Source organism: Lycium ferocissimum, chromosome 1, assembly GCF_029784015.1.
Source record: "Lycium ferocissimum isolate CSIRO_LF1 chromosome 1, AGI_CSIRO_Lferr_CH_V1, whole genome shotgun sequence".
Taxonomy (NCBI): domain Eukaryota; kingdom Viridiplantae; phylum Streptophyta; class Magnoliopsida; order Solanales; family Solanaceae; genus Lycium; species Lycium ferocissimum.
Genome location: NC_081342.1, coordinates 31,472,499 through 31,496,887, shown reverse-complemented (window position 1 = coordinate 31,496,887; position 24,389 = coordinate 31,472,499). Strand labels below are relative to the sequence as shown.

General features: G+C 35.2%; 2 protein-coding genes and 1 non-coding gene across 10 annotated transcripts; 2 read left to right on the top strand and 1 right to left on the bottom strand.

Moving 5' to 3' along the window:
* The first annotated feature begins 5,972 nt into the window (after positions 1 to 5,972).
* On the top strand, positions 5,973 to 12,959 carry LOC132053963 (trihelix transcription factor ENAP2-like). Of its 8 annotated transcripts, none has more exons than XR_009414215.1 (3): positions 5,973 to 6,825; positions 11,224 to 11,417; positions 12,566 to 12,959. XR_009414215.1 is itself a non-coding variant. In XM_059446058.1 (2 exons), the coding sequence occupies exons 1-2, from the start codon at positions 6,192 to 6,194 to the stop codon at positions 11,349 to 11,351; spliced, it is 762 nt and encodes a 253-aa protein (XP_059302041.1). In that variant the 5' UTR covers positions 5,973 to 6,191; the 3' UTR covers positions 11,352 to 11,418. The 8 variants fall into 8 exon arrangements, 5 of the variants coding, with proteins under 5 accessions (XP_059302041.1, XP_059302046.1, XP_059302054.1 ...); XR_009414216.1 differs by lacking the exon at positions 12,566 to 12,959 and adding an exon at positions 11,893 to 11,941; XR_009414217.1 differs by having other exon boundaries at positions 5,977 to 6,825; positions 11,311 to 11,417.
* Positions 12,960 to 14,404: 1,445 nt separating this feature from the next.
* On the bottom strand, positions 14,405 to 15,030 carry LOC132029821 (LOB domain-containing protein 21-like). The gene is given in 2 exon segments (XM_059419199.1): positions 14,405 to 14,834; positions 14,837 to 15,030. Coding segments are annotated over 2 exon segments (513 nt in total). The 5' UTR covers positions 14,931 to 15,030; the 3' UTR covers positions 14,405 to 14,415.
* A 229-nt stretch (positions 15,031 to 15,259) lies between these two features.
* Positions 15,260 to 15,333, top strand: TRNAI-AAU (transfer RNA isoleucine (anticodon AAU)). The gene has a single exon. It is a non-coding gene; the product is annotated as a tRNA-Ile (tRNA).
* The last annotated feature ends 9,056 nt before the right edge of the window (positions 15,334 to 24,389 follow it).

The window sequence follows — 24,389 nt, the reverse complement described above, 5'->3', positions numbered from 1 at the left end:
CCTTTTAAAACAAAAAACTTTAAATTTAACCATTTAATTCCTCCATAATGCTACTAAAATCAATTCATCATTCTACTTTCGTAAACACCCCCTTACACGGCTCAATTTATAATTCAACATCAACATACATAACCCTTTTGTATTTAACACACATCTACCAAGCTATACAAGTCTAAAACTACCTCCAAAACATGTAGAAAAGAATTAAATCTTTACCTTAGAGACAAGCTCTAATTTTCACCATGTAATGTCTTCAAGAAAGCCATGACCTCCATATTTTTCCTCCTCTTGATCTTCAAATCTCTCCAATTAATCAGGTAGAAGTGGGGTAAAAATGTCATCGGCTGTGAATGAAGCTGGTGCTGTGGAACAGGCGCCGCCCGTGAACAAAGGGTCAACTTCTTCTCTTCTTGCTCGGCAGCCTTCCTCACAAGACCTAACTCGCAAGATTAATTTGTGGCATAAGTGACTAGTCATCCACTTATGCTTATATAATACCTTTACAATACGTGTCAACTTTTTATTCAACCACCAATCAAATTGCCATGTGTTGTGGGCCCACTTGATCCCACTAATAACTTATTAATCTAATCATGGTAAATTAATCTCAAATTTCCATTAATATTTCCATACCAAATAAAATTGCAAGCAAGTCGCACTTACTAAAACCGTGATTAAAATCCATGTCTCATATCCAACAATAATCTTGTCATTGGATTTATGTTGATTTACTTACTAATAATCCGTGGTATAAAAATACGTATTAACACATTTGTAAAAACCATCAAGCAAAATCAATCAAGTTTCTATAATAAAAAGTTTCCTTCTAGCAAATTCTCTTGTCTTTCTCAATTACTATTCCCTTAGCGATCTCGAGTGTAGTAAACTAGGCGACTTGGCATAGCAAGATCGTGAGCAAGTTGTGCAAGAACGCGAGCGAGTCGTTGCCGCCGCACGTGCGCTTAGTCAAGATCATGGACGTGATACATAGCTCCTTTAAATGTTTTGATGAAAATTAGCAACAGAACTGGATCTCAACTTTCATTTTTTCCATCTGAAACTTGGTCCTTGGATCACTTGCCGCTTCTCATGAATCTTGAGTAGCTGTATGTTTTTTGTGCTATAACGCTTTATGTTGAGATGGTTCAACTAAAACAATAGTTGCTATCTGATAACGTTTAAAATACATGTGGTTTCTATGACCAACTTTTAAGGCTCAATTAATGGCAACGATGGCAAGGGAGAATTTTTAATAGTGGGAAGAATAAATAGGGGAAGTGGTAAAATGGTTAAAAGGTGTGGCATTCACCTCATCAAATGTGTAGTGTCATGTAGGATTGGATGTCCACCTTGGACAACTTTAATGGCGGAAGGGTATATTTGAATCACTAGTATAACGATAGGGGTATATTTGGACTCAAAATATAACGAAGGGTATATTTGACCCTTTTCGAAAAGTACAGGGGTATATTTGGCCCTTTTCCGTTTATAAAAAGATCAAGTTTATCCATTCAGATGTTGAGCGCGCGAAACACGAATAAATTAACTAGTTTGAAATCTATGACCAAACTCCTAAAGGCTCGTTTGGTTGGACAACAAGCTATATCAGAATTAGTTATTTCATATTTAATGTTGGATAAAAATAACACCATAATCCCCGAGTAACTAATCTCAAGATTAATTAACTCTATTCCAACGAAATCTATATATAATATAAATCCACGCATAGACAAGGTGATGGGGCACCTCTCTATGGCCAACATTTGCATTTATCCTTTTTCTCCCTTTTTTGATATTTTTCTCATTTTTAATTGCATTTTTGGTTCATTTCTACTAATAAATGCCTCAATCAATAAACAAGCCAACAACCTTTGCAATAAAACCCAAGAACAATTTTTGTCTTAATCAGCCCACGTAGAAGCAATTGAATAAAATAAAGCTGATAAGGGAGCATTAGTATTCTACACCAGAAACAGCTTGTCTATTTTTCATCATAAATCCAATGAAAGTTCTTTGTATCACTCTCCAACCGTTATTAGAAGTAATTATACATTCATGAGTATTAAGTAGTATCTAATTTATTACTTACTTTTTATTCTTTCTAATTGTCTACTTGACCATCCAATTTCCGATCAACTATATATAGTGGTCTCTGGTTTCACATTCCAATTACATTGTGGCAGTTTTCAAATCCTTTTTCCTCTTAAGAATGTTCTTGAAATTAGAGTAAATACCAAATGTTTCAACAAATGGTCATGTATCCACTCTTACACATAAGCAGAAATAAAATAAATTAATTACACCCGCCCCTGACGTGGAAGAGTGTACTATAGGTAGTGCATTGGCATTGGTATGGGAGAGATGATGCCAGATGGTAGAAAATGTATCGAATGTTCGGGCAAAAGATTTAGCCAAAGGTTCATACCCTCTCAACTTACGCTTGATTTACATTTTTTGTCAAAAAAAAAAAAGGGTTCGATTTCTTCACTTTAAAAAAAGGTTCATATTTACCCCTCGTTATACTATCAGGCCATTTATACCCCTACCATTACAATAGTTGAAATATTTGCCCCTATTTTTAACGGAGGGGTAAATATGAACCTTTTCCAAAGTAGAGGGGTAAATCAGGCCCTAAAAAATAAAACACCCTAAAGTTTCCAAACAAAACTTTTTTTTTCACCCTAAAATGACTATCCGAACGCCTACATATCCTTGATGTATTGAGCCTACATTATTTACGCCTAGAAAAAATATCGGGTTACTATATAAAATATTGACGTTTCGGAGCCGACACCTATCAATCATTGGTCAAAGTATGAATAAAAAAACTAAATTTTTTCAACCAAAACTTACTTCGAAATTTTTTCAACCCCCTAAAATGACGATCCTAACGTCTACGAATCCTTGATGTATTGAGCCTACATTATTGTATGCATCAAAAATATCGGGTTCTATATAAAATATTGACGTTTTGGAGTCTTGACACACCACTAATCATTGGTCAGTATGGAAAATAACACTAAGTGTTGCAAAAAATAAAGTTGGCCAATTTTTGTTTTTTATTCATACTTTGACTAATGATTAGTGGTGTGTCAAGACTAAACGCCAATATTTTATATAGAACCCGAGATTTTTTTCTCTCGCATAATAATGTAGGCTCAATACATCAAGGATTCGACATTCGATGCGCCATTTTAGGGGTTGAAAAAGGTATTCAAGAAGTTTTGTTGAAAAATTTAGTTTTTTTCATACTTTTGACCAATGATTAGTGTGTCAAGACTCAAACGCTAACATTTTATATAGAACACGATATTTTTTCTTCGCACAATACAATGTAGGCTCAATACATCAAGGATATGTAAACGTTCGATAGTCATTTTAGGGGTTGAAAAGGTACCGAAGTAAGTTTTGTTTGGAAACTTTAGGGTGTTTTATTTTTAGGGCCTGATTTACCCCTCTACTTTGGAAAAGGTTCATATTTACCCCTCCGTTAAAAATAGGGGCAAATATTTCAACTATTGTAACGGTAGGGGTATAAATGGCCTGATAGTATAACGAGGGGTAAATATGAACCTTTTTTGAAAGTAGAGGGGTAAATCAGGTCCTTTTCCCAAAAAAAAAAAACTTTTTTGTTTCTTTCTCATCCTGGGGCTTATATTGTTTTTTACGCCACTTTGCATCACATTCGTCGAAGCAACAAGGGGGGAGAAGGTTTTCTCAGAGCAAAGAAAGACGAGTGAAAAGCGTAAAATCACATGAAGCTTCTACTACATGAGTCGATGTCGATCGACACCCCCTTTTCGTCTTACCATATCATATAGGGCGAGAATTTTCCTTCATTTTTGTGTAAATATTCTTTATTTGTTAGTTAAGTTAGTATAATATTTTGACAGGTGAACAGATTTATTGCTGGTTATATTATTGGATATATGATACGATAATTGGTCTACAACCGTACATGCAATTAATAACTCTCCAAAGCAACAACCAACTATTCTCAATGTGAGACACTGGTGAAATAGAGAACAACCTTCGCATAAAAGTTGTTGAGATTATAAGGGATTTACGAAATGAAGAAACGAAAAAGTGTTATAACTTTTGTCCGTGTATTATTATTGAAACAAACTCAATCTCTCTCTCTCTATATATATATATAGAGAGAGAAGATGATGTGACACTTTTCTATGGCCAGCAATGACATTTTCCTTTTTTCCTCATTTTTTTGACCTTTCCCTTATTTTCCCCCATTAAGCATATAATATTGGCATTAGTATATAAAAATAACTCACAATTGTTATTATTTATTGTCCTAATGTTTTATAATCCTTATTGAAAATCAAAACTCACAAGCACGTACATTGGAATTCCCCATTAAAGACCCTAAAAGCTCTTATTCATTACTAAATAGGTGGTGAAGAAATTAAAGTGTTAGTAACACAAAAGATATAAACGACAATCAATCTTCTTCGGATCAAATGACTAGTGGATTATTCTCCCCCACAATATTTTTAGATAATAGATGCACACTTTATAAACACTTCCAATAATAAAGAGCAGCCCGATGCATAAAACATCTCGTGTTAGCAGAATCCGAGGAAGAGCCACACTCCATGGAGTGACCTATAGATAATATATTTTAGTTGGTTTTTTCATTTCTTTCAGTTTGGAAGCCATTAGTATTAAGAAGTCATGTGCGATTCAAAGAAAGGGGCATTGTTATTTGTTCGTTTTTGCATGGGTTTTGATGTTTTTCATCTGGCACAATTTGGAACTAAGGGTGTGTTCGGTATGGAGGAAAACATTTTCCGAAAAATGTTTTCCAATTTTCCCATGTTCATTTGGTCAAAAATTTTAGAAAACATTTTCTTTAGGAAAACAAGTTCCTTAAAAATGGGGAAAATGACTTTTCTAATAAAAGTAAGGAAAACAAGTCTATAAGTGCATTCCACCAACCACCCAACCCACCCCCAAGCACCCCCACCCACCCCTACGCCACCCCCAACCCCATCCCAAAAAGAAAATTAATTTTGATTTGAAAACAAAGTTTTGAATTTTTTTTTTCTTTTGGTTTTTAGCACCACCCCACCCACCCCTGCCCCCACCTAGCCCCACCCCCTACCCAAAAAAAATTAATTTTGTTTTTGAAAAAAAAGTTTTGAATTTTTTTTTTTTTATTTTTTGCACCACCCCACCCACCCTGCCCCCCACCCCACCCCCTCCCAAAAAAAAATTAATTTTGTTTTGAAAAAAAAGTTTTGAAAAAAAAGTTTTCAAAAAAAAAAAAAGGGGTGGGGTGGAGTTTGTTTTTATTTTCCTGAAAATGTTTTCTACCAACCAAACGAACATGAGAAAATAAGTAAGAAATTCACTTATTTTCCGCTATCCAAATGAACATGAGAAAATAAGTAAAAATCCACTTATTTTCCAAGAACACAATTTCCAGAAAAACATTTTCCTTCATACCGAACACACCCTTAAAAGACAATTTTCTAATCTGACTCTATAGGATTACCCTTTCAATACTATGTTCGTTAGAAAAGAAAGCATAAGAAAGAAAATCGCGGTCCCATCCAATTTCAAAACGCGAAGGTACAAGCCTCTCACCATATGGTTTATTTGTCATAATATTTTCCTATATTTAGTGGTAAAAATATGAAGAAAATTACAGTAAGACTCTGAAAAGCCGTACAATTACTATTTTCTTTTATTTTAGAAGTGTTTATTGATCAATATTATCAAATGTGTTGCTTAATAGTTGTTTTATTTTTCTGTTTGTTTTTTCATATGCATATTGTCGTCATATATTTTTTAGTTTTGGGGCTTATAGGATTTTCATTTCTTTTCTATCAATTAAATAAAAAATAAAAAATAAAAAGATGTACGCGAGGCGCGGATTGATTAACTAATATAAAATAAACTCATTCCAAATTCAATTAGGACATTAGTTAATCCTTAGCTCTCTCGACCTAAAACGAGCCCCAAGTAATTATTAATTAATCCATACTTAAAAAAAGAAGAAATTTAGAAGTGAGGCGTAAGTAAATTGGGAGGAAACCCACTCCATCCAATCCTCCAATAAGCAGCTGCTGACCGTCCCCTAAGTCTTCCGGTCAGATGTACGGCCAACTCATTCCTTATCCCATCTGCCCGATGTTTCTCCCTTTCAGCTCCGGCGCACCTTAGCACCCTCTATGGAGAGCGAATCCCCTACACCTACCCCTAGGCTTCACGCAGGTGGACGTGAAGACTGTTGGAGTGAAGGTGCTACTGAAACCCTAATCGAAGCATGGGGCCACCGCTATCTCACTCTTAACCGCGGTAATCTCCGTCAACACGACTGGAAAGAAGTCGCTAACTCCGTTAACTCACGTCAAAACGGCGTTAAGCCTCAACGCACTCATCTACAGTGTAAGAACCGTATCGATACTTTAAAGAAGAAATACAAACTTGAGAAAACCAAGTCAATTCCGTCAAAATGGCCGTTTTATAACCGCCTTGATTATCTCATTACTAGACCACCGGCTGCCACATCATCAGTTACGGTTAAGTCATATTCGAGTGGTTCAAATGACAATAGGATGGAGTATGTAGGGTTATATGAGGAGAGTAATATGGCCTATAAGGAATTATCGCGTGCAATATTGAGGTTTGGAGAGATATATGAAAGGATTGAAAGCTTAAAGCAGCAAAAAATGATGGAATTGGAGAAGGAGAGGATGGAATTCACTAAGGAACTTGAGGTTCAAAGGATGAATATGTTTATGGAAACTCAGTTGAAGATCGAGAGGTCTAAACAACGTCCTGCCAAGCATCCTTGTTCGACAGGTGAATTTTCGGATATTTACTGTGCTCTTGGCTTTGCCCTTATTGATTTAGCTGTTCTTTATTGCTTTTTTGGATGTTGTTACGTTATTGTATTGTGTTGTTAGTTTAAATACAATGTTTTTTTTTATTGTTACTTAAATTCTATTGTATTGTATTGATGGATTTATGTAGTGAAGAAAAGTTCCATTTTGTGATTTGGTGTGATCGCGTCGTTACCTTTTTTTTTTTTTTTTTTTTTGCCCATTTTACCTTTAACTTATTATATGATAATAATACTAATTTATCTTTTACCCTACATTTTCTAGTAGCTCTATCCCGTACCCTACTTTTCTTGTACGTTTATGCTTCAAATTGTTGATGTGTGACATTATGTAACGATAGAAAACGATAGAATCTATCCAAACGTTGTATTCATCGAAACAACACAATACGATACAATACGATACAATACAACACAATACAATATAATACGATGCATTATGAAACAATACATAACAACCATCCAAACAGAGTGTTAGAATGTTGGAGTTTGGGTCTGTCAAGGGTTAAACAGGTTATTTAAAGTTCGGAAAAATGAATCAATTTCTGTCTGGAATCTGGGAATTTCCTAAGACGAAACTAATTTTGTCATAGAATGCTGAAGAACTAGTAAAAATAATCTGTCTGAATTGAGTACTTGAAGGGGCTCTTTTGGTGTGCTTCACAAACCAAGTTTTTTATGTCCTTAAAAGCAGTGAAATTTACCAAAACCAGAATATCATGTTCTTCACACAATCAATTGGATCATACTTGAAGTTAGAGACTAGAATCATCCTTAAGAGATCACTGATAATCAGTTATTATGGTTTCCCGAGGTCCAGTTTTGAGTAAAATTGTCCACTAAAGATGTTTCTCATGAGTGCATAACCCATCATGTCTGCAGTTATTAATGCAAGCTATTGGTTGTTGGCTGTATATATTACATCATTGTTATGTTACGAATCCTCATAATTCCCAGCCTTTTTCGTCATGCTTCTTTCTTGCTTTATAGGCTAAACCATTAAGTCTTTATAATTACTGCTATGTAAGCGATGTTTATTTTCAACTTTCTTACTATTTGTGATTGTGACTGGGTCTTAGACTTTAGGATGTTCCTTGACAGATTGCGTATGCAGCCTAGCTTTCCATAGTTTTCGTTGATTTTCAAGAACCTTGTGCATTCTCCAGCATATTAGAGTGTATAGTTCATATGTTTGGAAGATGTGGATAGGAGATACGTAAGCTGGCTGGTAGGCAAGTTAGGGTTTTAGGCTCTTTTTTTCTTGACAGTGTAAAACAAATATCTCTTACAGTTACATCATAGCATGTTGCATGCCTAAATGAGAAATATCTTTGCCCGTTGACTTAGGAATAAGATAACAATAGGGGATAAGGACGATAATAAAGCATAATTGGATTATTACAATGAGCATAATTAAAAGATGTATATATAGAAATAGGATTTTGCCTTTCCTAATGGCCACAAGTGTGTTATGTATAGGAGATAAGTCCACAATTGGTGAAAGATTTGATGCATGGCTTGGATCATTCGACCCTTATGTGGGATGCCGACAACAATGATAGGTCGGGATGTAATGTTGTAGAGTTGTAGGAGTGTTATTAATCAGATCTCCACGTGTTGGTGCAGGTAACACTATAGAGATCTCACACACTTTTGGAATGGGGTCTTTTCTCTCTCTTGGGAGGCATGCAACTTTCATTAACCTCTTTCTCCAACTGATTGTGCGGGAGATTGTTTGACAATTCTCATATCCCTAAACTTCTTCTTTCTCTTTTCTGAATCTCTCCTCTCTCTTTTCCTAAACCCTCTGTTATCTCATCTCAACCTCTTTTGAAATCTTCGCCTTCTCTCTTAACTCCCCTAGAGCTGTTTACTCGTGCTCTTATCTGCTACCCAGCTTCTTTTTGTCTACTTGTTTAGTTGAGTAGCAATCACTGAATAACTGAACTTTAGCATACGATGACGAGATAGGTGATTATTGCAAGGTTGGCAAGATAATATAGGTAGGAATTTACCACTTATTTCATGAAAAAAAGAAAGATAAAATAGGTAGGAAATTAGGAATATGGTGTTTTTGGCTGGCAAAAAAAGTTTCAAGTTGTTGGAGCTAAGTGATAATGTGTTTGCAACTGTTGAGAGGAGGAAAAGTTTTATCAACTGAATTACTATTGATAACTTCAGCATTCTTGACCTCTTTCAATATATGAAATGGGCTTCTGAGGGGAAACACAAGATATGTAGGAGATGGAGAAACACCTATCAACCTAATCAAAAAAATAAAAAAATAACGTTATCAAAAATGGGGAAACACCAATCAATTATATTCCTACCATGTCATCCAAAACTTTAATTCTTTTGGAAAATATATTAGAGTCCTTGATGTCCTTGAAGGTAATGCTGGATGGGAATATTCAGGGAATAAAATAAGGAATTTTCTTGATAAAGGGGTGAATCAGCTTGAAGATTCGCAAACAGGTAACAAGAAAGGAACCTATGCCCAAGTAGCTCAAATCAAGGTATGGCCCACACAATATCAAGATCGTGGAAAATGAATCTTGAGTGCAATCAGTTCAAGATCGACATATGCTTTATTAAAGGCAAAATGGAATGTCTGAGTAGATGTTTAGTTAGTTCTGTTGGCCGCAGTGATTTTGATTCCTCCGAATCACATTGAACTACAACAATGGGTACATAGAACTTGGAGGATTCAAGCAGGTGTTGTAATTAAGGAATGAGTGGTGGTTATTTCTTGATTGAATTTCCATCGAGGGTTGAGGTGAAAAGATCTAAAAATGGGAGGTGAAACTTCAATAAATATGAATTGCATTTGGAGTGATGGTCCCAGTCCGGTCTGGATAAAGTTGCTGGTTTTCCTTCTTATCGGAGAAGTCTTCAAGACAATTGGAGATCGATTCCCTGGATTCTTAGAAATTGAGAAGATACCGGAAATAGAGCCCATACGATAGGATGTGTGAGATTTACCCGCATCAAATTTTGGGATCACTGAAGCTTATTGTTGATGATCTTGAAGTCGAGGTGCCATTATGGGTTGAATCGTAAGCGTGGGCGGACAAGATAAGCCGGAGGGAAATTCGTCCCTGGAATGTGTGTGCAGCAACACAGCAGTGCCTCAATGAGGTTGGGAAGGGTGAGAAGTGTATTGGAGTGCTGACAGAGCAGAAAATGAATAGATGATGGAAGCTGTTCGGTCATCCAGAAGTTTAAAAGCTCAGAAGGGAAGTGTCAGAACATTAATTGGCCTTCAGGTAGCCTAGAAGTTTTTACAAAAAATGATTGACAGTAGAAAGTCTTCTTCAGAGTTGATTGTGTTGTCAATACTTGGAGTTTTTGAGGTTGGTATCTCTTGGGATCAAGATGGGTCCGAGGAGATGGACCAATCGATCCCCAATGTACTAAAGCAATTTCGAAAGATCGTCAAAAACTTCCATACAGGCGTATGACATGGCGTGGCGCTGAAGAATGACTGCTGGTGGCCTGTGGAGGCACATGGGAACTCCTGTTGTAGCGTGGCTTTTTGGGCTTGATTCACATGAAAATTTTGAGTTGATAGGTACTGCTGGTTTATGTACAGCACTCACAGAAAGCAACAGAAACTTTAACAGATGCGACAATAGCATCCCAGACACCACGGTTAATAAATAAATGAAAAGAAGCCGAAAAAATGCACGCAACATGAAAATTCTTCTGCTGGACATCGGCTGACAAGGAGTAATTTCACAATAACTTTGATACCATATGAGATAGAAGAGAGATAAAAGGAGAAGAGATTCAGGAAATATCTGAAGACAAATGTAATATTCACACTTTCAATGTTTATAGTCGCATTTCGTGATGTGGAACACTTTTATACGAATCTTCTAGAGTATAATCTATTTACAACCATCAACATGGTTATTACTTGTAAGAAAACAGTAGAAATTTTGGACTGGTATTTCCTTCATAGTAAGCAAAACTGTATATTTGACACTTCAAATTTGAAGCTAGTCAGATGTGGTTTATCTCGGTGACTCGGTCTATTTCATTTTGACCAGAATGTTCGCACTTTGTTTACTTACTAAATCCTACTAAATCGAGTTCAATTGACAATAATTGTCAAATATATTGACCATTTTAGTGACTTGTCACTTCTTCTTGGCGCTCAACATTTTCCTTGGTGATTATCACCCTCAATACTACCTGTCCTTGAAAATTGGCCTAAAATTCTTTTTTGGCACTTTCCAGTTTACCTCATTCTCTTTAACTTTTCGTCCTATTAATTTTGTGGACTTGGTTAATAGAAGCAATTTATGGTTACCACATACACCTTCTGATAGATCGTATACTGTGGCATCTCTAAGGCATCCTTTGTATCTGTTGGCTCATTCAACTTTTCATTGGGACTAGCTGCTTATCTTGGATCTGCAACATAAATGCAAGGATCGCAGGGTTTCTCATTTGTAATGAGCAAGTACTATGGGATATCTAAGACAACTGGAGCTCAAATAGCAGGTGCACATGGTCTAATGGGAATTGTTTTAGAAGTTAAATTGAGGTATACATTTGAATCTAAATGGTTGAGTTTATACTCTAAATTCTGGCACTCACTTTATTCTTCAAAATCTGGAGCTTACTGTTCAGTTAAAACATTTGAGGAAAGGGAACCATAACTGTACCTTTTACTTCTTTGTTGGATGTTTGAGTAAGCCTTCATCGCAACATCGTAAAGATGTTGTGGCTATATGAGAACATTGGCTTGTCTGAACTAAGGGTGATATGAGCAAAGTGGTATGCTTCATTTCTGGCTAAACTTGCCTCATACTTACTCTGGTTATTCAAAAGATAATGTGATTAGTTGTGAGCAGGCTAATTGTAAGGGAAAATTAATAACAAGAAAATCTACAGGGATCTACTGTTAATAAATGTAAGTGCCAGCTTTTGCATTTTTCTGACGTTTTCGCTTTCTAATTGTTTGGCGGGAGTTGCAAGTTGTTGTCATCCTATTTGATGATGTTTGTTTTTCCTTCCAGTGAGCGTTTAAGACAGAGAAAGGAAGAAGACACATCGTCATGTTGAAGGTTGTGTGACTCTTGAGCCACATTGCTTTGTCTCATGGACTTGTATAATGTACTGCCGTATTTTACTCAGGATCTTTAGGATAAGCTAGGGTTACTTGAAAACAGTTATCATCCTTATGAAACGGAGCTTCTGATTTTACTTTTTATATTGAACATAATCATGACTAATTGCCAGAATTCCTGATACGAAATTGTCATATGGTGTGGAAAAAGATTCATGCTTATCTTTCATTGTTGTGCATATCAATTGCCAGGGTAAGAGTGTAAGATTCTATGTTCTCTGATTGTATGCCATCTGAGGCACAAGATTTATGAAAATTTGACTTGGAAACAGTAATGCAAATTTTTGCACTACTTTTTTAGCATAGGATTCTATCTCCTCTCTCTCTCACCCACATATGACACATACTGAGCTGTTTCTCTATTTGCTTTTTTTATATTCCCCTTTGCTTTTATATTGGTAAGAAAATCTTCCTCTTTACTTTTGGTCTTTACCTAATGATTGGAAGTCACATGTGTTTGTATTGTTGAATGATGTAGATGTTGCTATACACTCAAAGCTTTAATTACTTGCCTATTTTCTAGAAAGATGTTCGTTTTGCTAACCTTCATGTACTTTTCACAGGAAAATAGTTTCTGCAGCGGTTACATCTACTAGGGCAATTAATAGCTGCTGCTGACCAAGGGCTAAAGTCACACGGAAGTTTCTTGTAAAATTTCCATCTAGTTAACAGAAGAAGCTCAAGAAACTAAGATTTTAGTGTGTTTGTACTTGGATCTGCCATGTTTGTGTACATTATATGTTATTATGCTACAAGGTTGGTTGTAACTTGTAATATTTATTAGGGTGAAGTTGCACTTAATTTTAAGTAGGTTTCATATTAGTTGATGTTTTATGACGTCTTGATAAGTACCCCCAAAGAATGACTGGGTTTCTCTCGGAGTATTGAGGCTGTGTGAATCATTCTACTGCATTGATGCTTCTTTCTCTTGAATGATTAATGTACGTACTTGCATTATTTGCTCTATTATAACCCAGGCCTCTGGGGTATTGTTGGGGCAGAGCTCAGAAGCTCTGGCAGGTTTCTATGTCATCGCACATCACTGGATCTCCACTTCCGTATTTCTTTTTCCGAACTGCTTTGAAATGCTTTTCCTTGAGCTGAAGGTCTATCGGAAACAACTACTTTACCTCTCAAGGTAGGGGTAAGGTCTGCGTACACTATATCCTCTCTAGACCCCACTTGTGAAATTACACTGGGTATGTTGTTTTTGTTTTTGCTGTTGTTGGCACATCACTGGAGCATTTCAACTAGAAACTGTAGGCTGGAGATCCTGGGTCACGCGTCATAAATAGAGGAATTTTTGGTTCTTTGTAGTAGTTGCTAATTTGTACCTGCCAAATGCAGCTGTTAGATTTACTTCTATAATAAGTGATCACTGAACGTCGAAAGTTATCCCTGTGATGGATGTGCAGTATATGTAAAGTTGGCTCACGAATCATTGATGAGAAACTAGTCTTGATAAATGATAACTAGTCTTGATGTAAGATGAACTGTGGAAGAGAAGTATGTTGATCCTCCATGACTATAAAATCCAAAAAAAAAAAAAACTGTCAAAGTTTTTGTTAGCTCGTTACTAGTGATCATTCGATTACTTATTTGTTCCATTTAATCTAGTGCTGCGATCTTGCTATGTTTTTTGTATCTTCTCCATGCTTTGACGTCAAGCGGGACCGCTAAAAGCTCAGAAACATAAACATTAAACTTATTTGTTGTATTAACTCCTTTTTATTTAGTTGATGAAATAGGATTCCAATGTTTCCACTAAACCACTAGTTAAAAGTGCACCGGCAATGGATGGTGATGGAGCATCTTTAAAGCCCTCCCGAGGATGTGTTGTGCAGCTATGTTGCTCGGACTCTTCAAAAATACTGTCGCACCTATGTTGGATTCTCTAAAAATGCACTAATTTTGGAGAATCCGACACATACCCGTTGACATTTTTGAAGAGTCCGAGCAACATAGCTGTGTAGTGTGAACTGTAGACCGTGTTAAACCAAAGGAAGTCAACTCATTGAAACACCAACACCACCAACAACAACATTGTAATTCCACAAGTGGAGTATATATTGGGTAGATACTTAGGATGATGTATTTACCTCTACCTTTGTGGACCCTTCGGCTCAAAAGAAACGTAGTCATTCAGAGTGCTAAAGCTGAAAGTTAGCAGCTTACCGAGTTTTTAAAGTATCTAATACAATCAATTACCCAATTTGGAATTTTACGTTAAATTTCCATGTGTCAGCAAAAATGGTTATTGTTTTTTTCTTTTTATTTATTTATCCCCATCACGTCTGTTTTAATAATTACAACGAATAGCATGGAGTTCTATTACCATTCTGGCAAGGTCCTTGAAGTTATTAGTAGAACTAATAATAACACTAGACACAGAAGCAAAGACATGGGGTAGTGATCAAGGAAATGGAACTTGGCCAAATTCATTAGTAGATCCACCATGGTCCATGCTAAAGGAGCTTTGAGCATAGCTATCCAAGTACTTATTGGAGACAGGAACGTCCAGAAAATCGCAAGGCATGTTGGGATTGAAAGGGTCATAACTATTAGTGGCAATGTTTTGGTTAGCAGCACAATAAGCAAGGCGAGTTCGAACAAGCATCAGATCATGTTGTAGCTCCACCATCTTCCGCTGTAATGAAGCTATGGCACCAATGCAACCGTAAACAGGGTCCCTCAGCCTCACCTCAGCCTCATAAACGAGAGAATGAACGGTATCTTCTCGTTGCTCCTCGGGTACTTCGTTAAGGATCTTGCTCACCTTACTAGCCCCAAACACCTTGTGAACGTTGGCGAATTTCTTGGGCTCGTTGGATAGAAGTATGGAGCAAATTGACAGTTTGGAATGCACCTTCTCTTTAAGAACTTGCAAGCTGCACAAGAAGAGCTTGAACGTGGCTCGTGACTCTTCATGCCTTCCTCTTTCTCTCTTTAAACTTCACTCTAACACTGTTTTGGCTCTTCCTATTTATAGGCCAAAGCATATCTTAACTTAATAGATACTTATTTCTGTTTATGCCTAAAATTTTTCTTTTAGTATGTTTAAAAAAGATAATTTTTTTTTTTAATTCTAATATCCCACATAGCACATTTAGGATCACAAAATTCAAAGAATATTTTGATAAATTAGACACATATTTACTTATTCAAAAGTCTTTCCTTCGTTACCTCCGTGGTTAGCCAAATAAGACACAAAATTAAATATTTCAATAAAATCTATCTCTTGCACTGAAATGTCATCTGGCCCATTAGCTCAGTTGGTTAGAGCGTTGTGCTAATAACGCGAAGGCCGCAGGTTCGAGACCCGCATGGGCCATATTTTTGTCATTCCATGAAATAGCAACAACTTCTCTATTTATTTTTTGAAAAGGAGAAAAGAAGACAATGCAGCTGAAAAAACTGATCCATTTGCTGAGCTTACGATGGGTAGTGGATAGGAAATAGTGGGGTGTGTATGTATTCGTGTATTCGTACTTGAAGGCTTAACTAATAAACAGACCCCTGAACTTGCCATCAAATTTTATTTAAACACTCGAACTACGACTTGTTTCAGTTGAGCACCTAAAACATATGATAAGTTGTTCCTATTAGACATTTTCGGTTCAAATTTTGAAAAAAACTTTTACGTGTGTTCTCAAACGTCTTTAACTATACACATCATCCTCAATTGGAACAGGCCTGAGGTTTCACTGCTTATTGAGGTTAATTCGTATAATTAATGAAGATGACATATTTTCAGTGATCAACTTATCTACGTGATAGGAACTTGAGAACATGCGTAAAAAAAATTTCAAATTTTGAACCGAAAGTGTCTAATCCAAACACTTTATCATGTGTTCATCAAAAAGTTCAATGGAACAAACAGAAGGCTGAGATTCAAAATTTGCTAGCAAATTTTAGGGGTTGTCGATGTATTTGCTTGCAAGTTTAACATGAGACATGCATATCAATTCAAGTGAAAATTAGTGATTACACCAAATCATATCAAATTACTATGATTAACTGATCTAATAAGGTAAAATTATATATACTACTAAAAATAATTAAGTTAAAAAAGTATATGTGTAAATTAAGCGTGATTCATTTATAATTTGGTTTTAAACAGTGATGTTTTAGAAAAAGAAGAGACAATAATGTCTGATAAGTTGATTGAGGTGGGGGGAAGTGGACAAGATGGCTCCTCAGCAAAAGCAAAGATGAGATGTTCCAACTGATTATTAAAGAAAAGAGGTTTCACAAAAATATAAATCCCTACCGAAAGTTGTATTTTCTCCTAAATAAAATATGGAAACCTAAGAAAGTACGGATTCACAGCCTATTTCTAGAGAAAGTTGTATCTTATCCTAAACAGGGGCGAGCCTTTTTCATAAAATTAATGCTCGACCAAACTCGATGCTTGTCCAACCATATATCTCGTATAAATTTTTTTGTCAAATCTGTATAAATTATTAATTAAGAACCCAGTAACTTTAAAGAATTAGAACCTCGGACCCACAAACTTCGAATCTTGGCTCCGCTTCTGATCCTAAATATGGAAATCTAAGACCCTATGGCTTCACAGCCTCCACAATGATTCAAAAGAATTGAATTGCACTATGCTATATGGAGCTGAACTTTTAGTTACGTGGAATAATGTGAAAACATGTTCATTGTGCCTTTCCTTTTTATCATTCCCTTTTATGAATAAATATTAATTTCTTCACATCTTTGAAGTACTATTTAATATGTTTATGCAACTAATTATTCTATCATAAATGATTTTATGTGGAACATTTCCATGAGGAGGTATCGCTTGGTTACAAAATAGGAAGAAATAATCTCCAAACAGAATATAACACTGTATATATCATGTTTGGTTACTTTTTTCCTTCTCCACATAAAACTTCGCATTGTTTAAAGGGCAAAGGGGCAAATATACCCCTCAATTATGGGATATAGAGCAAATATATCTCTCGTTAAAAAAGCGGAGCAAATAGAAAGAGTGCATGTATACTCTTTTGTTAACAACCCTATATTTATTGAGATAAAAAAAAATTCTAAAACTGATTTTTTTAATTCAAAAAATGCCACGTGGCATTTAAAATATCACAATACCTTTTTTTTTTTTTTTTTTACTTCCCCATACCCGACCCGACTAAAATAAAACCTAATCCCAGACCGATCAACATAAGAAAGAGATCGACGAATTCTTCATTATATTATGCAGAACAAGCGCAGAGCCAGAAAAATCTGCCTGTCTTTACCCATCCCTAGGGTTACGACTTTACCCATTTCTACTGGTTTCGAAAAACCCGAGGTAAGATTCACTTCACAGGTGCAAAACCAAGAACATGGCATCCCAAACTCCACAACATATCTGAGGCTACAAGCTGAAACTAATTTGATGATTTGGCTTTGTGTATGAGATTCTGGACTAGGAGAATAACAATTCACTTCAAATAGGGAAAAAAAGGAAAAAAAAAAAAGTTGGCTAGATATGGTAAATTTCCGTCATCAAATTAGAGCTAGCACGTCTAGCTATGCAGAATTAATCACATGTACAACAATTATGAGAAAGGAAAAAACAAAAAAAAAAAAACAAAAAACCAGAAAAGGAGCTTGCATCGCTTAACTTTGTAATCATTTGGCTGCCTTCTCTAATGAGAATTACTTTAGCCTTTGTTCGAAGCACCAAATTTTGTTTACTTGTTTGGATTGTAACAGACTTCCAACGTTGAAAGAATTACTATGATTAATCAGTTGTACAATTAATTAAATTTTGATTAATTTCGGAACTAGAGTTTTCAGGTTCTCTATTTGATTGTAAGTAATCTGGGTGATGACCGAATTGAAGATTATGGGATTAGGTTTAATTTTAGTCAGGTTGGGTCTGGGTCGGGTATGGGAAAGTAAAAAACGGGTATTGTGATATTTTAAATGCCACGTGGAATTTTGGGATTAATAAATCAGTTTTAGAATTTTTTATCTCAATAAATATAGGTCTGTTAACGAAAAGGCATATATGCGCCCTTTCTATAATGGCGAGGATATATTTGCTTCACTTTTTTAACAAGGGTTATATTTGCTCCATATCCTATAGTTAAAGGGTATATTTGCCCCTTTGTCCTTGTTTAAATAATGTTTGCTTGGCATTTTTCTTTTTTCGCACAACTAATACACATATAAGTCGTGCGGAAATTTACATATTATTTTATGCAAAATAGAATGTGAAATGAAAATGCATATATTAACAATACATGAATTAAAGCTAATAATGACAAAAAATGACCTTCATATAGTAAACAACTTTGTTAAGGAATTGAGTAATATTTTTAATTATACATTATAAATGTAGTTTTATACAATAAATCAAATACTTATAATAAAGTTCCTACATTACACCATCAATTTTATAATCAATTTATTCATAATTCCTACATAACTAATTCATATTCCTTCTGCCCAAATTTATGTGACCCGTAGAGTACTAGTGTCACGACCCAACCCCGTAGGCCGTGACTAGTGCCCGAGTTGGGCACTCGTACACACCCATTGACCAGAATCAGCATACAAACAGATTATACATATACAGAGATCAGACGTCAGACCATAGCTAGCATATCCAAATCTTATACATACAGAAAAGAGAAACGTCGCCCCAAAGCTGTCCCAAATATATATATATATATACATATCGTCGTCACAACTTTCAGCAGATGATATCGCACATAAGCGCAAGGTCGTCATAATATAGGGACGTCCAAATCACGATCATACGCGAACACAACCGAACAAAGAACTACCCACAACCCACACATACGTGTACGTACCTTTAAGAAAGTAATAACAGAATCATATGACGGGACAGGGCCCCGCCGTACCCCTGAATAGACATACACATACACATATATAACAAAGGTATCTGTGCCCAAAATATAGGCTCCGGAACAAGGGAGCGCTTCAAAATAGCAGAGTAAATGTCCTAAGCTGACGGATCACCAAAGTGGGCGTACGTACACAAAGGGCATGAAACGCGACCCCGAAAAAAGGGGTCGTACGAAATATGTACTGAGTGTGCAAAGCATGAAATATGGTAAACAGGATCGTAATCGGAGCAAGAAGTACAGAAAATAAGTGCAATATCCAGAATATCAAATTGCTTACTTTTAAAACACAAATCATGCATGGGGCTCAGGGAATATGATCGCCCACCCGTCAATGGCGCCATAACACAGCATAACACCAGAAGATTTCATATCTCCATAACCCGACATAATCCCATAACACATCATAACGCCATAACACATCATAACACCAAAATATAAACGGAACCCGGCCCTCTAGCGAGGAGCTCGGTGAACCGTAACACATCATACTCCGGAATATAAATAGTGCGCACGATAACATAACCGGTCCGGGACTCGGCGAAGGATATAACAACAGGATGCACGAGCAGAGTCGTGAGTAACCATATGCATAAAAATCATCATTACAGACTCAACAGATAAGTAAGTAATCAACACTCGGGGGTCGGGATGATAGCCATATTAAGTCCTTTCAAAAAGTCGATAGAACTATACAAAAGAAAGTCTCGGGGACCACGGACAGGTATCAAACCAATCCGGGCCCGCCTATGAAAGTTAGAGCCTTTATACGCTATAGAATCTTCTACGAGCATATCGAGGCGATCCGGTTCCGTCTACGAAAGTTACGGCCATTATTAGACATAGAATCCTTTAAGAACAAAAATTCTTTTTGCAACATTTGAAATCCAATCTTACAAAAGACATAAAGACCATAGCTGGACTATATTAAGAGTGCGAAAGTCAAGAAGTGAATAAGAATCGTAGACATGCTCGGATCGCAAGAATGGAGTTACCCCGAGGCTCGTATCATAGCCTACTTACAACTAGGACATGCCAAAAGAAAGAAAGGTTAGGCTCTACATACCTCGTCCGCTTCCTAAGCTAATCCGAACTTAAGTCTCGGCTTCTCAAGATCTACAACAACGTCGTTAGACACCAAACATTAGTCATAAGCACTTAGGAATCCAATTCTAAGCTAGTACTTTATTTACAGAAATTTGGGCAGCATTTCCCCTGCAAATTCAACAACCCCGAGAATTCAACTCGGCCAAATCTTCAACAACAATACCAACAATCATTCTAACAACATCAACAATTAATTCAAAACGCATTCTAACGTTAATAACTCTTCTCTACATAATTCGACAACATTCCATTTATATTCAAATCAACCACGTATAATCAAGCCAACATCAATGCTCACACATTCAAGCACTAATCCGAAACCATTCAAACAAAACTCAAGAACACTCCAACCAATCCACACAATATTCAAAACAACCCAACCAATATGCAACATAACCCGAAACCTTCCAAATTTAATAAGAACAACAACAACACATTTCTTTCTTCCAAATTCATGAACTATACCAATAATCCACATGTTAACAACATCATTCTCATAAATTCAAGAAACTATATTAGAATCACATTAAATTCTACAACAACCCACAAACGATTACAACTTCAATTTAAATCATTAAACCTTCATTTTTATCATATAATCCACAACAATCATCAACTAAAACACTAAATAAAATTAGTTCATCACTCCAACACACACAACACCTACACGGCCCAACTTCAACATACAAAATTTCATGAATTTCATCCTTTTTCACCCACTACAACATGCATAAACCATCCATAACATATGAAAAGAAGATTAAACCTTACCTTTTCCACTTAGTTCTTCAACTTGGCTAGGGTTGTGCCTTGCAAGAATGAATGGTTTGATTGCTCCAACAACTACTCCACGTTGATTAGGACCTTCCAATTGGTTGAAAAGTTAGAAGAAAATATATTTTTTTTGATCAATTTCCATGGACATGAATTCGGCCAACTATGGCCGAATATGGTTCCCCTTTTTTCTTCATGTTTCTCCAAGCTTCTAAGTTGAGATATGAATATTATGACTTGCTAGTCATCACTTGTTCACATATATAATTCATCCAAATGTCCCATGGCCCACACATGGCTTGATGAATTTAATTTGGCTGCTTACTATGGGTGGTACCCCACTTATGTGCCACACGGCCAACTTGGCATTATTTCATGAAATAATAGTTTTTCATAATTCACTTTTAACCCCAAATTTTTCTTAATATTCCATGCCAATAAAATCATAAGCAACCTATGCCTTAAAACAAAATCGAAGGTCAAAAGTCTCAACCTCGTATCCCGGAATAGTCTTGTCCTTAACTTTTCATGGTTAGCTCGGATTATCCCAATGTACAAAATACGGGATATAACAACTAGGACCAAAAAACTTGATTTTGAGTATTGACTATCAATTCGAGTAGAGATTCTTCAAAATTTTAAAACGAAAATTTACATATGTAACACTACACGAAAAGTATTACACATCAATATAGCTAATTATTCAAAATATCTACAAATATTTAAAGAAATTATAATAAAAAAAACTATTTGCCTTCCCAAACGGTAACACTTTCACATGAAATAAACTGGAGGAAGTATATTGTAATTTTCATATTACTACCTCTTCTATATTCCTATATAACTAATCCTAGAATAATTTGCTTCCAAACCAAACGACCGAAGGTTATATACAATGGGATAAGCCAAATCTGTCATAATGATCATGTTCTCAATCTTCAAAGAGGAATGATTCTAATCAATATAATGCCATTTCGTTTTCCACCACCTAAATTGCTTTACAACATTGGGCGCATGGTATCATTTTTGTCAATCGGTCAATCACGCTTTCAATTCATTTATCACTACTTTCTTTGGCAACTTTAAGAATTGAGCTACATAAATATAATGTTCAACTTTCGTAACCTAGTTACAAATGATTGGTTTTCTAGTTAACTTTTGCTTGGTTCTAGGTTAAGTAGACATGCTTCATTAAACAAATTAATTTGCTTTGGACCCATTTGAACAAAAAAAAAAAAACTTACTACTCGCTAAGTTCTTTTTAGATTCTATGTAAGAAAAATTAGTGTGTTTCCTAAAATATATTTCAGCACTCCGTCAAGTACTTCTGTATGAGCAGGTGTGGAAGCTAAAACGGTTCAAAGGACATTCAATCGAGTTCACTTATCAGAGGATTATATTAATGGAGTAATTTGTATAGGGAAAATAACCATCTATGACTATTTAGAAAAAATAAATACACTCATGTTTGTAATATTACCCCAAATGGAATGTGATTCCATCAGGCTGGGGGTACCTTGGATATAACAGAAGTGATAATATAATTGAAAAAAAATGTTGTATATTGTTGTATACAATTGAATTTTCTTGGATATAAACAGGGGCGGATCTAGGACCCGCCGAGGGTGTTCACTACTCTCGGCAAAAAATTATACAGTATATATAAGGTATTTTTTCATTTTTTATGTAGATATATGGATTTTGAATACCCTAAAAAACAAGAGAAGAGGTTGATTCAGTGATTTAGGGTGTTCAAAATTCACCTTGATGTTCCAAGTTCAAAACCCAATCACTACATTTTTATTTTTTGAACCCCTCTATGAAAATTCTAGATCCGCCACTAGATATAAACACCTCTTATACTATATTATACACTCTATACATTATTATACCTTTTTATACAAGGTTGATACATTGTCTACTCCAGATGCATAAAGTTATATATTGTTTTATAATGTTGTATATTGTGAAAAAGTGGCTATGCGGGGTGTAATTTAAAAATATGACTACGCAAATATAATGTTATATGTTAGATTGTACATTATTAAAATTTCCCCTTATATATGCATATATAATTAACTTGTTGAATTCCTTTATTTAAGAAAAGCTTGTGATGTAGTAGCCAAAGTGACTAAAACATTATCTACATTTGCAGGTTTGAATACCAAGTGTGCGATTCTTGATTTCATAATTAGCTCAAGATTTTTTTTTTTTATTAGATCGGGGAAGAGAAGAGGGAACGGATATTATACTATTAATGGAATTTAAACCTTCATGTAAAAGTTTCGTAGTAGCCCAAGTGACTAAAAAATTATCTACATTTGCAGGTTGCAGGTTTGAATACCAAGTGTGAGATTCTTGATTTCATAATTTAGCTCATGATTTTTTTATTACATCAGGGAAGAGAAGGAGCGAAAGGAGAAACGGATATTATACTAATGATGGAATTAAAACCAGGGAGTGAATCCCACTTTACCCCCCTAACATTTAAGAGTTGGGAAACGATACCCCCCTCACATATTGAATGGGAACGATAACTCCCTTATCCAATATTTTCTGGTGAGAATAAGTAATTAATTTCAAAAAATTAATAAAAAGTCACTAAACTTTGTTAAATCTTACCTATATTTTTCTCTATATGTCCAAGTTTTGAATCTCTCCCTCTCTCTCTCTCTCTCTCTCTATATATATATATATATATATATATATATATATATATATATAACAATTAAAATTAAAACACAAAATTGGTGGACTGAAACAAAAAGAGATAATTCAATTGCTTATGTAAAATAGTACTAAGTAGTAATTATTAAATTTATCAATATATCTTACGACAAATAACAAGAGAAAGTTTCGTCATATTCCGTAAATACTTTTCCATATACACATAGTAAAAAAGTATTATATATATATATATATATATATATATATATATATATATATATATATATATATATATATATATATATTGTATATAGATGTGTATGTGTGTGTGTGTATATATTATGAATTAAATCTAAAGATTAAATCAAATAATATTTAAAAAGATTTAATTTGTTTACTTTAATTTCACAGAAATATCGTTAATTTGAGTGTATTATATCGAAAATTAGATGATACTTAACATTTTATTATGATACAATGTCCTCAAACAAGCGACATCACAATTTAACATAGATTAGTGTTTTTTAATATCGTCCGCTCACGCGGGTACTGATACTAGACTGTATTTAGATTGTATCATAATTAAGATCTTGGCCCTCTAGTTCAAAAAAAAAAAAAAAAAAAAAAAAAACAACGACATGTAGCTTGAAATTTATTACCGTATTTTTTCAAGTAGTTATTATACATTCTTTTCACGGAATAGGTAATAGGACAATAATAAGAGTTATATATTGTATTTAATTCTAGAAAGAAAAAGAAAAAAAGATCTTTATTAAAAACAAAAGATTCTCACCGGAAAATATTAGATAGGGGGTTTATCGTTCCCATTCAATATGTGAGGGGGGTATCCTTTCCCAACCCTTAAATATTAGGGGGGGGGGGGGGGTGGTAAAGTGGGATTCACTCAAAACCAGGCACCTCAACTGTGAAAAAGGGTAAATTTCATGAATGGTTAATTTAC

Coding starts and splice junctions, on each gene's coding strand:
- LOC132053963 (XM_059446058.1), top strand. CDS start 6,192: ATGGAGAGCGAATCCCCTACACCTACCCCTAGGCTTCACGCAGGTGGA. Junction 6,826..11,223: donor CAAGCATCCTTGTTCGACAG/GTGAATTTTCGG, acceptor GGCATCTCTAAG/GCATCCTTTGTATCTGTTGG.